The 18,435-nt window shown below is 36.3% G+C and overlaps 1 protein-coding gene across 2 annotated transcripts in view; it reads left to right on the top strand.

The window, feature by feature from the left end:
- Window positions 1-204: 204 nt before the first annotated feature.
- The window catches only part of LOC132701518 (terminal nucleotidyltransferase 5C), a 66,684-nt gene continuing 48,453 nt past the window's right edge, over window positions 205-18,435 (top strand). The window contains exon 1 of one of the 2 annotated variants that reach the window (XM_060669500.1): window positions 205-517. In XM_060669500.1, coding sequence (XP_060525483.1) covers window positions 426-517 — 92 coding nt within the window. In that variant the 5' untranslated portion in view covers window positions 205-425. Of the gene's footprint in view, window positions 609-18,435 lie in introns of both variants that reach the window. The other variant, XM_060669499.1, reaches the window with a different exon arrangement.

Raw genomic sequence — 18,435 nt, forward strand, 5'->3', positions numbered from 1 at the left:
CCGTGAAACTCTTTCATTTTAAAATAAAAAGCTACTTGGCGCTACGCTCTACGAGCTTGCTCCGCCCAGCTAAGATTTTTCGAAAGCAATCTTGCTAGTAACTTGGTGACGTTGGCAACGCTGATAACAATCCCGTCGCCTCTTCCATCACGTTTCCCGCGGGTCTCGCGCTACGACGCAACACGTCGTTTGTGAAACGTCGGGTGCGCGGATCAGCGTCGCGTCGGCCAGGCAGTGGCAGAAGAGTTTTCCAGAAACGCGCGCAACCACAGTGCGCCGCGAATACTTGATCGGTGTGGTCGGTGTCGGTCGCTCGCTCTCTCTATCTACTCTCTGCTTCATCAAGTAGTGTGTTCCGAAGAAAAAAAAAAGTGTTATCTCCAATTTTGCAGCAGACGCGCGGAGTGCGTTTTTCTTCTGGCGGCATGAAGTCAACTAGCCGGGCCGCCAATTTGGCTGTCGTGGTGGAACCGTTTAACGCGGACGATTCCGGCAACAGTTGCGGCAGCAGTGTGTTTTCCGATTTTTCGGCACCGTCCGAAGACGATTGCGGCCTTCAGGTGTCCGACTTGGATACCGATATCGACGGAACGTCCGAAGTCCTACAGGTTGGTAGCCATATGCTTCCCGGTTTTTTTTTTCAGGTCATCGCGTGCGCGTATTTGTTGCGGTGGTATCGAAGTGTATCTCTGGCGACTAACGTTCGCAAGCATCGTTTCGACGGCACTTTTTTTTTAAATTTTATTCCCGAGCAGCGAATTGATTTAAGGAAACAGTAAGATATGAAGATGACGCAAAAAATTCAAAGCTCGGCTATTGAATATTTGTCATTTTGATATATCCCACCATCTCTTTTTCACCGAAGTACAAGCTTAGATATTTTTTATTGAAAACAATCGCCGGTAATGTGGGCTTCAAATAAGTTAGTATCAGTGGTATATATAGTTTAATAATTTATAATTGTTTCCTCGTAGTTTGCAGGGCGAGTTTCATTTTAGCGGCTTTGGCCAAAGATAAAAAATAACGATATAATAACATATTCACAGTAGTTTTTAAATCGGAGACAAGTGTTATCTCAGTTTTGTAAATTTCCCCTATCATAACGGTCTCATTAAACTTTTACTACCGAGTATATTACTCTTGGTAAGTTTGTGCTTTTATTGTTTCCACAGAACAAAACCTTTACCGATACCAACCTTGGAGATGACAATCAAATAATTACTCTATCATATGAAGCCTGCATCCCTGAATCCTCTGTAAATAAGTAATCCATGTGCCTAACTGAACGCACGTTTTGGTAAAACAATCATCATCAGCAAAGGACATTTAAAGTTGGGACATATAATGACCTACTTTGACCGCACATTTTGGGGAAATAAATTAAATAAACCATTTTGATTTTAAAATTAGATATGCATTACGTACTCGTGATATACTTTGTTAAAATCGTTTTTCCTGTTTTTCGCACATATCAGCCGATAAATTGACGAAAAAGCAAAATTTCAAAAATAGGTATTTTTTAAATTAATCTTAAAACTCTTCTACTCGACTATGTAAAACCTGGTTTGCTTCTTTTAATTTTTAATTTGTATTATTAATTTCGTTTATCATTTTGTGGAGAGAAACCCGAGGACCGTCTCGAGCCACACAAAATTTCGAGTCTCCCCTGGTAGTAAATCCTCGTTTTGTATGTCTCATTTGGGATAAAAAAGAGCGAGAAAGAAAGAAAACAAACCTATGAAAAAATCAATCAAAGCATACAAGCCGTGGGCCCTCTTTTTTTTAGGCTTTGTCCCCGTTTGCTCGTCATAAATTGTATTCGTTAAAATGTCATCAATAGAGGTAAGTAAATTCAAGCTCATAAGAAAGTTTTCCATTTCCATATTTTTTAATTTTTGTGTATTCGGTAAAGGTACGGATAACAGTTTGATAAATGGCGCGCATTTATCGGCAGCTTTGGAGTAAAGGGACCCCTTCTCCTCCTCATAATAATAAAAAAAAATCTCTCGAAAAATCGATTGTCAACCCCACGCTGTCGTCGCATTTATATCTTTGCGTACCCCTTGGAAAACGTACGTTAATACGTTATAGGAAGATGGCTGTCTAACCGGTAACGAGCTTAAATAAAAAGCTGTTACGAAATTGTCGCGTTTTCTCTTTTCCTCAAAGAGGATTGAAAAAAGCGTTAAATCAAGTAGCAAATTTCCGTACGACTAGTCATTTCCTTTGACAAATTATTCATGTGAATGGGTAGGTAGTTTAATTATATGTATTAGTTATACTTCACATATTTTGCAGAGTAATCGATACGATTATTGTTTAATTGTCCGTAGCGTCGTACAGTACAATAAACAACTGGAAAAAATTCTTGCTGCGATCTGCCTTTGTGGCGACCGCTGTGCAAAAGTCACCGTAATTATTACTCAAAACCTGCCGAAAGGATCATTCAGATTAATTCGGCAACACTCTCCGCATAATGTTATCAGATGAATATCAATAGGTTAATGACTTTACAGTCCTATAATTATCCTATATGTAACTACCACATCATAAATGCTCCCGTACATTTGAAATAATTGACGGCTTTTAAAAAGGTTATTGTTTCATTGACGTAAAGCTCTATTGAATGTTGTAGTAAATTAAGCATGGAGTCGAGCAGAGCATTTTTTTTTGTTTTGATAATTGCTTTGGCCATTTTGTTAAGGTGCAAGGGAAGGTCGGGAGGTTTGTGTCAATTTTCACTTCATTTTAGTAATCAAATTAATCAGTAAATTAAGCACTATCGTGTAGAGCATATATTATAGAACCTATGGAAAAAATTTGAAATAGAACACATACGTCCTGCATGCGGGACATTTGGGTAGGTAGTGTGGGATGTTTGGGTGTGTAGTCACTCATATGAAAAATTTATTTTTAGGTAATAATGGTACTATCAAAAGTAGGGAGAAACATTTGTAAGTAACTAACTAACATAACGAACATAAAAGTTATGGTAATAAATGCATACATTAACGTAAATTTATAATACAACTTAAATCAACTTCAAAGGCTTTATGTTGCACAGACCGGCCAGTACCTCCGATTGGAACTGGAGGTGGTAGTCGCAGGTCAATATTTACATATATACAGAATGTCATCCAATTTATCTTCAGAGAGTTTCCTCTTCCTCTCATAAAATTGACAGAACATGAATATCAGGCGACACTTTTCGATTGCTTTCACTACAATGTAGTCACCAGTTGTCAATCCATTGACAGAGGGGTCAAAACCTTTGGTATGATATGATCTTTTAATCTTTTTAGGGGACTATGACAGGAGGCAAAGTGTTTCCTGCAGCATTGACCATGCAACATACGATAATTAATTGGCCTCTTTTTGCACTTGTTATTCTGTCCTTTCTTAGCAATAACTCTTGAACGTTCATAAACAGTGCTGGATCCCGTCTCGTCGAGATTGAAAATATTTCCGGCCAAAAATTTATGCTTATCCAATATAAAGCTTCTGGATGCCTCAACGACAGGTTTTTATTGCGGTCCTGCAGATTTGTGTTCATCCCATTCCGGTGGGTAAGCCCAATCGCTTAGCCAATTCGTATGCAAACTGTCTCGTTTGTTTAATATCTAGACCGTAATGTATTTTACTGTACTCGCGTTTTGGAGTGAAAATTTGTCTAAATGAAACATTGGCTTCATATTCGTAATTGTCCTGCTCCTCTTCGGAAAGAACTTTGGCTTTACTTACATGTCTCTGTAGTGATGAAAAACTGAAGCCAAAATCGTCAACCACTCGGGTAACTTTTATTCCATTTTTAAGAACACAACTGACCGCAAATTTAATTTGCTCCTTGGTTTTTCGAGGCCTTCAATCCTTTTAGTGAGTGTATTTCCGCGGCATCGTATTCAGCCTACAATGTAATAAGAAAGAATTGGTAAACGACTGTTATATCGCTATACAACTAGTGATTTTATTTGGATAAATGCATGATCCAAATCTCCGTATCATGCGGGAGATTTGGGTCATGATTCAAACAACCCGCACTTTTCTGACTCATACAAAAATGTGCTCGAATTTCCCGCTCAAAATGATGTTAGGTTATGTGTTGCTCTTGTATTATTTACTAAAAAAAAAAACCAAATTAGGAGTGCAAAAGTACCTCTCGTGCCATATCGAATGATAAAATGAAAAAGTGATGAAAGATAATTTTTTTTCTTAAATAACTTACCTGGTCAAAAAATCGATTTTATCACCGTAGATATCGACCGCTCACAGCTGCACAGCGGTTGCAACAGAAATCAGTTTTGATATTGTATAGGCGTATGTGAAGGCGCACATAAAATATAAAATGTGTTTGGAAAGTAATTTTGCTATTGACCCAAACCTCCCGACTCTCCCCTACTAACCAATAAATAAAGCCTTCCCACTTTTTAGCGTTAGATTATGTTTTACCCGTGACGAAGTTTTTCCAACCGTTTAGGTATTATTCCATAATAAATATAGGTCGCCATTTTTACGTATCCTATTAAATGCAAAACAACGTTGACAGGAAGTTTGGCAGTTTGACGTAGTTACTAATCCATTTTTTTTTTTAAGTAAATGCATAATAAGGGTTACAAATTTACTTTTTTTAGTGTCTTAGAAATAGAAGTTTCTCTATTTGCTACTTTTAAATTAGAAAAAACCTTTTCAATTTCAAAACCGAAGATAAGAATTATATACTAAAATGTGATCTATGCACACCTGGCTCTGTGAACATTAAGGACCTGTCCGGTTTCCATAGTCAGTATATGCACCTGGGGTCTCAGAGTTCAGCAGCCCCCGTATCAAAGCGAGTCCGGTTGTCGCCCAAGTCGGCAAACATGTTTTGCAACTACTACATACTCGTTTTCTGTTCGATTGTCAGTTATCGAATCAAACAGCCCAACAAGATTTCCGCCTTTATATGTTCATTCTCCTTTACTTTGGAATTTTTTGGTTATTCCATGTTTTTATTTCTTTTATTTTTTACCCAACCGTGTTTTTATAATGTCTTATAAATTTTGATTTGGATACATTTTCAAGGAAGTTTTAAAATTTCAACATACAATGAACAAATTAAAAAGAATTTCCCCTAATTCAAAATCGGACATACATACGAATTAAGGATATAATTATGACTTTTAAGATTTGTTTGCTGCAGACAAAACAATAAAAAATCGCCCTGATGATAGTCTTCTATACATTGTCTAATGTGCTTATTATATCAAGATCAAAAAGTACTTCTCATTTACTATAATTAACAAAAAACATAATATTAAAAAATATGTTATTAGCTCTATTGCTACTTTTGCTGTTGCGTCATTAAGTTATACATCTACAAAAATATTCATATATTAGTAAGATGTTCTTCTAGATTTAAGTTAAATTGTCATTTTGTTTTAAACACACTTTATGATTTTGTGTTTGGTTAGCACTTTACAAACTGTTCAGCAGTAAACAAAATACAAAACATAACATAACCATAAAACATTGTCAAGTTCTTTCGCATACTCTTAGAAAAAACTGTTATAGGTTCTGTTCTTAGTTCGTAGCATCATTATCAAATCCAAAATAAAAAAGCGGGCGAGTCAACTGGTAAAATCTAATGGTGGGAAGATACAAATATTCACACAGTGTAAATACACCTTAATATGTTCGTTCGGAACATATGGATGTTCACCTCTCTACACACAAAATAAAAAAAAATAACTTCTTGAGGTTTTCAGAAATAAACCGACGGTATATTCAACCTTTTATCGCCTGTGTATGTGGCAAACGAGGTCGCAAAGTTCGGTGTGGTCGAGCATCAATGTATTTGGGAAACGTTGTACCGAAGTTTAAACGTCCCATTGTTCGCCGTGTTTAATCCTGACTACAATCGTGTTACGCATATCCGACGTCAGAACGTCGTATACGTGGGCCGCAAAGTAATCCGAAAATGCAGGCGACGAACAATATATTTGAGGTTTACTTTCGATTCGAGCGGAACGACGACGGGGAGGGAGACGGGCGCGTTAGATAACATATGTTCAAAAGGCCGTCGATCAAATAAAAGATCGAAAAAGGTGTTCGGCCATTTTAGTAAAGGCGAATTCCAACCGGGGCCGTCTTGATCATTTCCCTTTCACTTGCCGCACTGAGAACATGTTCGTCTCTACCAAGGAGTACTTATACATACTTATATATGGGCTGGTACCGAATGCGAGGAATACTCCCAAGGACATTTTAAATATCCACGCAACGGCCTAGCTCTGGTTGTTACTTAAGCGCATTTACGTTTCGATAGTCGATCGATTTTTATTGTGGGAGAATGCGTTTTTAAAGAGGCCCACAAGCTACGCTGTTGGTTTCTGCATTGTTCGTCAAACAAAATCTACCCAAAACCGAAGTGGATCATTGTCGTTTTCACGGTCGTACAAAATCGATGAAGATTACCTTGTTTAGCCTAATTTTCTGTCGTATTTGTTTGAATTAAAGGACCGGTGCTGGACCTGGAGCTAGAGCAAATTGGTTTGCTGGTAATTAAAAATTGTGAATGAAAATTGTTGCCAGCTCTTCCTAGTTCGCCATAATTTTGCTGATGTGTCAGGTTCATCCGTTTTTAAGTGTGTAAAATTCTTCAATTACTTCCGAATGAGCATCGGGAGTTTTAACAGTTAAGAGCAAAAATCAACTGAGTTGGCAGATAAACAATCACCCGTGCGCTGTGGCAGGTTTTAATAAGTGCGCTATATATTTCTTGGAAACTGCCGGCAACAGTTGACTCGCCGGCAAAATAGCGACATGTTTTAATTTGTTCGTTGCTTTCGGCAACAAAACAGTTGCTAGAGAAAAATGACGTATTGGTATCTGCATAGAAGCCTGCAGTGTTTGTGCTGAACAGTTTTTAAAAATGACGGTTTTGTTTGTGGCATACCAACCTAGACTTTTTGTAAAGAATCTTGCTTCAAAATGTAGGATCTTCGACAGATTAGCAGGAAGTTTATTCTGCGTTCCCTCTGTTGATGCAACAAAAGAAGCGGAGAAGAAGGAGATCGATTCGTGAAAGGCAACATACAGAAGGGAAATAAAAAATGTTAACGCATAAAACAGGAGATGAAAATGTGTATGAACATAATTTGTGGTATTTTGGTACCTCACTTAATAAAACAATGCAAAAACACTTTGAATTTTTCTTCTTAAAATATTTCAAAATTTCAAATCATAGCTTCTGCCTGTAGCAAGAAATATTACTCTGTAGGTGCCTTGCTTAAAAATCATTAGACTAATTCTAAAAGATTGTAACCCCTTTTTTTCATTTTACCAAACCCATAGATCTCCTGGTTTGTATAGTCAAATATCTAAAAAGCGGTTTCTTGTGACGATCAGCTAGTTTATTTTCCGGATGATACTTTCTTTAGGGCGAGAGAATCTTCAAGCACCGACTCTCCGATGTTTAGTGCGGCGATGAAATTCTGGGCTATTCGACAATCTTTGCCAACTTAATTGTAGCTTTAATTAAAATTATTTCTCAATACAGCCGATTAAGCGAAAAAAATTTGCGGACACCTCCGGCATACATACATAGAAACCCAGATGTAATGGGTGTTTTTTTTTCGATGTATAGAACTTTAAGTTGGCATTACTGTTCAAGATGGCTACCGATTTAACAGCTGTCAAGTGATTTATTCTCAGTTTGGTTTCGCAATTCACCATGAATAGACTCACGCCTGAACAACGCTTGCAAATAGTGCAATTTTATTTCGAAAATAATGGTTCTGTGCGGAATACGTATCGCGCACTACATCCATTTTATCGTCGATAAAATCGTCCATCAGAGCAGTTAATTCAATTAACCATGGAACGTTTTCGCACCGCGTTTACTCTTATTGATGACTCGCATCCCCAGAGATGCCGTACGGTGCGTACAGAAGAAGCTATTGCTGTTGTAGAGCTTAGCATTGAGGAGGACCCGAATGAGTCCATCCGCCATCGAGCACAGGAATTGGATCTGTCTATCCACTTTATGGAAGATTTTGCGGAAGGATCTTGGTTTACGTGCTTACAAAATCCAACTCGTGCAAGAATTGAAGCCAAACGATCATCAAGTAAGGCGTAGGTTCATCAAATGGGCCCAAAACGCGATTGCCGTTGTTCCCGATTTTCATAAGCGAATTTTGTTTAGCGATGAAGCGCATTTGTGGCAACAGTTGACTGGCTACGTCAACAAACAAAACTACCGTGTGTGTATGTCGAAACACCGTTACATCCAGAAAAACTGACTGTTTGCTGCGCTTTATGGGCTGGTGGAATCATTGGTCCATACTTCTTCAAAAACGATAATGGCTAAGAACGTTACAGTCAATGGTTATCGGTAAAGAGCTATGATTACTAACTCTTTCATTCCTGAATTGAATAACCATGATATCCAGGAGATGTGGTTTCAACAAGACGGCGCAACATGTCACACAGCTCGTGCCACAATCGATTTATTGAAAGACACGTTCGGTGACCGCCTAATTTCACGTTTTGGACCTGTGAATTGGCCTCCAAGATCTTGTGATTTAACACCGCTAGACTACTTTCTGTGGAGCTGTGTAAAGTCATTGGTCTATGCGGATAAGCCACAAACGATTGACCATTTGGAAGACAACATTCGCCGTGTTATTGCCAATATACGAAAATTTGACGTCCAGATTGGACTACATCCGCGCCAGCCGTGGCGTTCATATGCCAGAAATCATATTTAAAATGTAATGCCACAAGATTTTCTTTCGGATAAATAAAATTCATATCAATGAATAATCCATCGTTGTTTTATTGCAACTTAAAGTTCTATACATCGAAAAAAAAACACCCCTTATGATGTTTGAGGGTGGCGGAGCTACATGTGGGGTATAAACATCTTCTCGGATGACTGATTCCCATATTGGTGATAAGTAAAGAACTGAGTCGCGGTTTGATTGCTTAAAGATTTTTATGGATTCTATAGAATCTCGGATTTTTCGTTGGTAGAAGAATTGATCACATGCAGTTTAGTTTTATCGAATAAAATTTTGTTCTGTTTCGTGATTGTGTTCGGCAACTGCTTATAGTTTATTTGTCGGCTCTTTCGTGTTCTTGGTTGATGTTTTTCGTCCGGTCCCTCCAATGTATTCTTTGCCCCATACGCATGGAATGTTGTAAACCCCTGACATCTCAAACGGAATTTTGTCTTTGATGGATCGAAGATGTTGGGAGATTTTTGGACAATTGGTAAATCTGGTTTTAACATTATATAGTACTTTTGATATGTGGCCAGTGATGTTTTGAATATAAGGAAGGATGTGGCAAGTGTAGAGTTGTGTCGGACTCATTTTTTTCGAAAGTTTTTGGCGAAGTGTATTTTGTGATGGAACGCTTGATATCTATAATATCGAAATTTTTAGAGAGAAGAATAGAGGTAAGGTATTTCTGGGTGCAGTGTAACAAGAGGGTTGATAACCGATGATTTTTGGGCCGAAAATTGGACGTCCAGATTGGACTACATCCGCGCCAGCCGTGGCGGTCATATGCCAGAAATTATATTTAAAATTTAATGCCACAAGATTATCTTTCGGATAAATAAAATTCATGTCAATCGAATAATCCATCGTTGTTTTATTGTAACTTAAAGTTCTATACATCGAAAAAAAACACCCCCTAAAACGCACAGTTGACCATGATTCGTGTCACCATATGATAGTAGTGGGTCTTCCAGCCCAGGTGTGTAAATAATATAGCAGCTTCTTTTTTTTTCCTTTTCACCTTTCCAACGTTTAGATTGGTGGGCTTTCCAAGTTTTATTTATATCATACTAACCGCTTAGGCAATGTGAGGACCGGTTCCATTCATCAAGTGCATAACTGCTTTCACTTCTAATAATCGAACCAGTTGCAGCACAAATACTCAGCTCATCGAAAGCCAGAGCGTTAATTAGTGTTAGTGTATTTGAAATTCATCATTTATATCACTAGAATCGAGTTTTCGTCACATATTTCATGTGCATCATGCAATATTTGCTCGATTCTATTGTACTGACAATACACTAGGATCTTCGTTGTCTGAACTAAGCCGGACCGTACCATCGCTCGGATAATGAGAGTCTTCTTCTGCATTTACAACTTGGACCTCCATTGAAATTAAAACCCCTATATCGATATCGAAATATTAAGAGATATGTTAGATACATATATTGTCTGGAGCCGCCACATTGTAATATCCCTTCTATTGCCAAACGACAAGTGAATTTTCATTCATATTTTCGAGGAGGGAGACTTAAGTCATTGATTATGTTGGCTCTCGGTTTTTAGGCATTTCAAAGCGATATTGATTTAGGTATTACCTCGGGTATTACAAAAGTTAAAGTAGTTCATAAAAATGTCATATAAGTATGTATGTGGCTTTATTTGACTCCTTACCCACATATTGCATTGTTTTTCTCCTACATGTTATCTTCTATTCCATTCAAGCGACGACATCTCAGATAGTAGACCAAGGAACATAAACGTTAAATATGATTTTGCAAAAACATAGCGCGTAGTGAAAAAGCGACGGGCAGAATTGCCACGTAAACCGCGTAGGTGGAAAAATTAATGAAACCTTTAGTATGTCGCGCGGAACAAATTGCGCAAAAAAAGGAACAAATTGAAACCGATCGAAGATGTAGGTGTTTTATTTATTTCGCGGCGGCTTGGTAAATGACTCGAACGTTTTCGCACGTAAATATATAAAATATTTTCAAGGCGTAAATAAATAATTTGCGCAACTTTCAGTACCTGGCGGAGAACAATTGCGCGTGCCTTGAACCCGATGCCCCAGTTGTTTTAATTATTACACAATTTCAAATGTTAGAACGCCGCTTTTGAATAGGAAAAATCGAGGCAGGTTTTACATACCGTTGGTTTTGTGTTATTCGGCACTTTTGAGCAATCGCTTGCATTTTTTTCCGTTCGAAGTCGTCGGTTTCATAAGAAATCGGCTAACGAAATGTAGGCGATAACGGGACTTTCTAAATTACCGAAAAACTTGAAAAATTCGCCAATTATGGACAAATTTAATTCGGCTGCAGTTACACATGCGGCTTGCCGTCATTGTCTGCGCAATATTTCCTTTTATCGTGTTCCAGATTCAAATTTTAAAAAATAAAGCAACGTAATAAATCGTCTTCAATCCGCGTATGGACAAGAAGGAAAAGTTCCACCACATTCCGCACCACCGGATGCAGATCTCTGCGTATACCTAAGTCGTGGTCTAAATTGAGTGTTTTAACAGAATAAATTCGGTTCTGAATTGGGCTTCATTCTTGACAATTAAAAAGTACATGGCGATATTTTCACTCGGCACCTTTTTGAGTCAAATGCAGTCAATGCGTTTACTCGGATTTTCTCTATTATTACCCCTTTTCTCACAAATTAATACAACTTTCTAATTTTTTATAGCAACTATTATTATGATTATTATTATTATTGTCATTATTGCCGTGTTGAGTCCTTTTCAAACATTTCTGATTATTGATATTTCTCATAAATATAGCTGTTACTGGAAATTATTTTTATGCTCCGCATTTTATCTCTAGGAGGCGATGTTGATAATACAGGAATTTGAGAAGGTCCATTCAACATGTTCATGCACTAGACTAAAAATTTAGTTTTTAACCAGTGACCTTGGCCATTGACAGATCGTCAATGAGTTTGGATGCGCGGAAAATCATTACCTTCTCTACGAGAATATGAATGCCTCCTGCGGCCCACCAATTTTTACCGTATTAATATGGCCACTATCTAATTGCTATATGGGTCAATCATAAACTTGATGTCTCGGAAGATTCTCACAGTAAGCTTTAACTTGGAACAATTAGAAGGCCTAAAAAACTCCGTTTTAAGTTTTGTTTTAATGCAGCGAAGTGTCCGATTTAAGCAAACTCATGCTGGCTTGAAAGATAAATTTTTATTTTTGTTAGGTTTAACGAAGGATCAAATTTTTCGGTTTCCCTTTTTGGTAGAAAAGTCAAAAGCGACGCTCTACGGGTGTTGATAAAAATATGTGTAGTCTTGATAAACTATATTTTTCTTTCAACTCTAGTACCTTTCCAAAGCCGCAAATCGACATTATAGTTCCACTTTGAATGGGCTGGAGAAGCCTCGCGAACTCCTATTGACAAATTACCGTTTACGTCGATTGTTACCGTTATAGGACCATGTACTATTTCGTCAGTGGAATATCAACTTGTTATCAACAAAGCGCGTGGATTTACATATCAACGTAAAGTATTTGCATATTTATGAACTAATTTAGGAACGATTACCTACAAATGCATTACGTCAACGACGAATTACTCTCGCCCATATTTGCTGCCGACATATTGAAAACACGTTCATAATCCTCGGTCATTGATTAATTTTCGAGGAAAAACGACGGAAAATCAACTTGCAAATGACGTCAAAGCGACGCGTCTTATATTTTAACTAAGTGAACAATAATTAACACCGTTTACTTCGAGAAGTATCTTTATTGTTCAACAAACATACGGTTAAAAAATATACGAGCAACGTGTGCAATTGGCTCTATGGGGTTTAGGATCCAGTAACGAAATTGTTTTGACGTTTGACCTTGAAAAGACATCAACAAGCTTAGATGATCTTATTGTGCAAATAATTGGCGTTATTCGTCTCTGAATCCCATACCTTTCCGCAATAATAGCAAGTGAAATAATACGCATCTGGAGTTGGGTTTGTTGTGCCCAACAACTATATGGAAATTTGTCGGAACCTGAAGGAAGTGTATTTCTTGTCGAGATTTGTAGAAACATTTTTAGTCGCGAACAAAACACTTCATCGTCATAAATATGCAGATATGTAAATGCGTAGATATGGTAGAATAATTTGTTGAATTTTAGTGTAAATTCCCATGAAAAAAATTACTATTCGCACGTCAATAATTGCTTCGTTTCGCATAAAACGGAATGACACAACTCGTAATCTGGGAAAGTTTCTTCGTCGCCTGTGAAAACCCGTTTTATTCGTTTGTTTGTCGATGTTTTTTTGAACCAAACCCCATTTAAAACCAAGAGGCACACAAGCAGTCCATTATAATTTTGATCTACATGGAATATGTAGGTACCCAATGGGTCAAGTATATTTTTTTAGATTTAAATGAACTTCACTTGATATATATATTATTATCTCCTGCTTGGTGTGTCTTAGGATCCTCCATTTTTTTCTGGAGACGATGACAAGGATTTCCATTTAAAAAAATGTTGAGTAACTATGCAGGTACCGTATTGAAAAATGCGGGTGCTTTTTCGGCCGTTGGACTATTTCTACTGCGCCACTTTCAGGAATTTTATGCTCTTTGCCCAAAATAGGCGTTAGTATTAATGCAAGTGTTATTTAAAAAATGCGATATCGTTTGACAAACATACTGAGATTTGTTGGTTTAATTTATACAGCAATGTTTATCTCGTTCTTGATTTAATCTAATTAATCGAAATCGTTCCATCATTATTTCGTCTTCGTATACATCAAAATACGTAAGTGCTATGCTGGGAAATTTGCAAATAGTGACAGCTTACATAGTTTCAATATGTCACCGTCATATATTTTATAAATGATCTGCCTTAAACGTCTCAAACAATACACATGACGAGAACTACGCAAACATCTTTTAAATACTGATTGAGGGCTTCGCAGCGAAACGTATAATAATCATTTCACAGCGTCAATGTGAATGTCAAGGTCGCGGCGTTCTAAAAATACGCACTTTAAAAACACGACATTGTTATAACAAATTTGATAAATATTAAAGACACACTATATCGAATCTTACTAATGGATCATTAGCCACAATCTAAACGGCCATATGTATTCCGCAAATAAGGCAATTAACCTTTTTAAATAATTTTTTTTACCATATCGCACATCGTCGCAGGCTGTTGCAAAATTATCTTGTCTTACTACTAGAAATGGCATGGTTAATTATCATCCTTCCGGTCATTACGGAAGACGTCTTCAAGAGAACTCCACTGCTCACAATTTTCCATAAAATAATCACTAACTTTTGCAGAGCCGTATTTTCTAAACAGGGTATTTCCGGTCACATATTTATTAACGAAACCACTATTCTATTTATCCTAGAAATTAGTGTCCACACCCCCAGTACATAATATATTGGACTTACCTCAGACACAACAACTTTATTTTGATTCAGAAAAAAAAATTGTAAATAAAACAGCGTGCAGGAAGCGTCACTTTACCACGTCAGTTTCGTTTCCCGCGGATCCGAGGCACGTCGAACATTTCCGGGATTTTACCGCACTTGTTGCATAATATACTATTCTTATATGATCCCGTAGTTTCGCAGCTAACTTAAATTCCGATCTTAGATAATAATAGATTAGGTAATATATAAAAATAGTAAAAATTTGAGAGCTTTTATACTTAGTTATTGTTAATATAACTTTGAACTTTAAGGACACTCATCGTGTTGTCCACAACATTGGGTTAACAATATGTAATTTGTTAAATTAAAAATTTAAATTAAAATAAATCGAAATAAATAATTGTTGCTATTTTTATGACTGTCTAAAAATTTTTCTCGGTTATAGAACCGTAAGAAAATAAATCTGGTTTTCAACGTACAAATGCTATGAAGTGGTGAAAGAATTTTAGGATAGTTTTAAAGAATAAGATATTCTAGTCGTCAACTTCGCTGGCACATTTACAGCGTATTTATTAATTGGCCTTTTCTGTCTTTCAACCCCAACTTTCTTTATGAAGTTCAAAAACCGACACTAATTTTGTAAAAGTGCAAAGTCTTTTTTCATAAACTAATTAAAAAGAGATGGAGAAAAAAATCTGTACTGCAATGTCTTGTAATATGTTGCAATGTTTTGAAGTAAATGGAAATGTTTTGCAATTTGTAGGCATTTTGTTTAATTTAATTTAATTTAATGTTGTGCTAAAACAGTTTCTCCGTCAAATTAACGAAAACCTAGAATTTTTCAAAGTAATAACCCCTCCTCTCAACTATTGTTAAAAACGTAATATTTTTCATAACAGAGGCCATTTCTCTGAAAAATTTGTGTCGCTACGTCGCTTCACTTCGGGACACACGGTATAAAGATACGTCACGGATGCGATTAAAAACATCGTAGATACCATTCCCGAGGCGAAACATAGAAATCATCATTCGAAAAAAAAAAACTGATATCAATAATAATATCGATTGTTTTTAAAAATAAAACACGTTCTTCGAGGATATTCTGCATAGTAATCAGCTGTTGCATAGTAACAGTTTCATCAACTGCGATGAATGGAACTGGATATGAACAACAACATTGTGTCGAATTAAAATTTATCAATGAACTTTGCTGACTCGACGAACATGTTCATCAGACCATCAGACGTTGACTTTTTCTGTATTTTATGCGACGCATATCTCTCTTTGAATAAAAGCTATTTGCTTCTGTTCGTATGTAACGCGTGTTAATCTCTCACACCTTCAGTTTTTGTACCAAACCAAATAAGCTAGAGAGCTGGTCAGGCAACTTTTAATGATTTTCGCAATTAAACCAGTGTATATGTACAACTTACCCTTCCAACCCTTCCTTAAAAGCCTCCGCCTGAAAATTCTTATATCTAAGCCGCAGCTCGCTTCTGATGTGCGAATTTTAAAGGACCGACGGCTAATTAATACTATTGCAATTAGTGTCCCCTACAAGTCAAGAGTCTAATACTACTACTACTATTACATTAATTCTTTTTTATTGATTACAATTAGTTGACGGCATTACCAAATCTTAAATATAGTCACAAATTCGAATTATTCCACTTTATTTTTCAAACTAATTGTATACGCCTCGTATCCGAACCGCCTCAGCAGTAATAATAATAATAATAATAATCAACTTTATTCGTAACGAACAAAATGTAAATGTACAAGAAAATGTATTTACATTCCGAAGCCTAGGCTAAGACTATTATTCAAGGCTAATAATAATAATAATAGACGTCCAACAAAAAGAGCCCTTATAAGTCATTCATAAAATTCCCTAAAAATGAATGGTTACTAGAGTAACCACGTAAATAATTCCTAAAGGAAACAAGAAATCATGGGCGTGTGAGATTATAATCAACAATATAAAAATTTTCATAATTAAATTAAAATTTTCATGGTTAAATTAAACAAATTTGAGACATTTTTAGATAGATAATAATAAGCACAAATACACAAAATAAGAATGCAATATGTCTTGAATTTTTTTACATATGCAAAAAATGACATTTCAAAATTCAAACCTTCCAGTTTTTCGCAAATTTCAGAGTTCTGCGGCATTTTTGCAATAATAAAAACACCTTTTCACTTTCACAACTGATGACTGTTTTAATGTAGATTCTGTTGATATTTAGTACTTTCGCTTCAGTAAACAACTCTTTAGAAGGAAGTATTTTTGAATAATATTATTTTCAAAACATGCTTCTGGCCAATTGGTTGAAGAGCTGCGGATAAACCGCTGCAGCACTCCAAACACAAATATCGTAAGATAAAATTGATTCACTAAAGATTTATATATCTTAGTAAGGGAACTTCTAACTACCCTTAAATATTTTAACTTTTTGGTGTATTTTATGTGGTGAAATTCTTGTCATAGCCACAGTCAAAATTATGAATTTTTATTCTTTGCAAATCTGGAGCACCAGCTTTCGTCATGGAATTATTAATGAATTGGGGTTTCTCTAAATCAAGCGACAGCAGGCTATAATCTAGCCATTTTTTACCAGGCTTGGTAATTTTTCAGCCTTGTTTTAGTAGCCCTCTCATACCAAAGTCTTCAAATTTCTCTCTCTCTCGGTTTGAAACTGCAAATTCCAGCTATAAAAACAGTTAGCATTCTTTGAAATGATACGGAAAATAGACGTAGGGAGGAGAGTGGTATAAGCTTTGTTGTAACCAACTTTTAATTCTTTTTTTGTAACTTTATTTACGATACAAAACAAAGTTATTAATAAACACACAAACTAAGTAACTCTTTGTCAACGTCGCGGATTGTAAGTCATTACTATCACGTGTTGACATTTTAAACGTGAGCGTAACCGATAAATCAACGAACGTTTTGAATTTTTTCAGCCCCATTCCCGACGACAACGAATGTAGGTAAATAGAATTAATCTGATAATAAAATGATCTGTTTAACTTGACCTGTTTCAAAAATAGTGTATGACGTAAAATCGGCGAGGATCTTTTCGTATGTTATGTTGCACTTGAGCGCGCCTAACACAATTAAAATTCACGTGGTAACCAAACACGTGAGCAATGAAAGTCGAAGATTGTTTACGTCACGAAAAAGGTTGACGGTGTGTAATTATTTAACATCATAATTTATTGCCCCTGACTTAAACTTTTGTCTATTGATCGCGAGTTTGTTTCGCGCTATCACTTTATTCCGGCATTTTTCAGTGGGTCTACCATTGTTTTGAATAGTTTCAGGAAATAAATGTAAATGCAAAAGCCAAGATTCTTTTAGTTTGTTCTTTGAAGGTTTTGTAGGCGTGTATTTTTTTCACTAATAAAAATGAAAGGATTAAAATATTATGAGAGAAAAAAATAGACAAAGCAAGTTTAATATTTCACAAAAAGGCATTAAATGCTTGCAGTATCTTAATTATAACTGATTTATTTTTTTTAGTTAGTTGTTAAGACTTTTGGTTTCTAATTATATATTTTTTCAGTGAAAGGTGGCTTAGCGCCAAAATTCCCCGGCCTGACATAGATGCAGCTCCAGTATGACGATAAAACTTTGTCTTTTTTTAAATATCTTAGTAGGCTGCGAAAAAAAAATGAAGTCTTACGTCAAATAGTTTTTTATTGACAAGACGTATCCGAAGAAATGTCGCAAATAACGCAAATTGAGTATAGAGCACTCATAAAGTTTTTGAAAAAAGACGGGTTAGCACCCAAAAATTATTAAAGAAATTCTGGATGGTGTGTACGACCAAATTTCTCCTTCGTATTCTATAGTGAAAGAATGGGCACAACGTTTTCGAATGAGGTAGGAGTCCCTTGAAGATGATTCAAGAACTGGTCGACCAGTGCAGGTCATAACGGAAGATTGTGGAAGAGGTGGTATTGAGAGATCGACTTTTAAAGGTCAAGGAAATTTCAGAAATTACTAAGCTTTCTGATACAACTGTTCGTCGAATCCTGCATGATCATTTAGGTATGCATAACGTTATTGCAAGATGGGTTCCTAAAAACCTTTCGGTTATTCAAAAACATCGCCGTGTAGAGTGTGCACGGTCTTTTTTGGAACTCTGTGGATCGGAACCGAACCCTCTGATAGAAACTATTATGACGGGAGATGAAACTATTCTTCTCTATTATGACCTTCTATCGAAAAAATAATCAATGGAGTGGCGTCGTAAG

This window comes from Cylas formicarius, unplaced genomic scaffold (assembly GCF_029955315.1).
Source record: "Cylas formicarius isolate icCylForm1 unplaced genomic scaffold, icCylForm1.1 PGA_scaffold_4__25_contigs__length_36172078, whole genome shotgun sequence".
Classification (NCBI taxonomy): domain Eukaryota; kingdom Metazoa; phylum Arthropoda; class Insecta; order Coleoptera; family Brentidae; genus Cylas; species Cylas formicarius.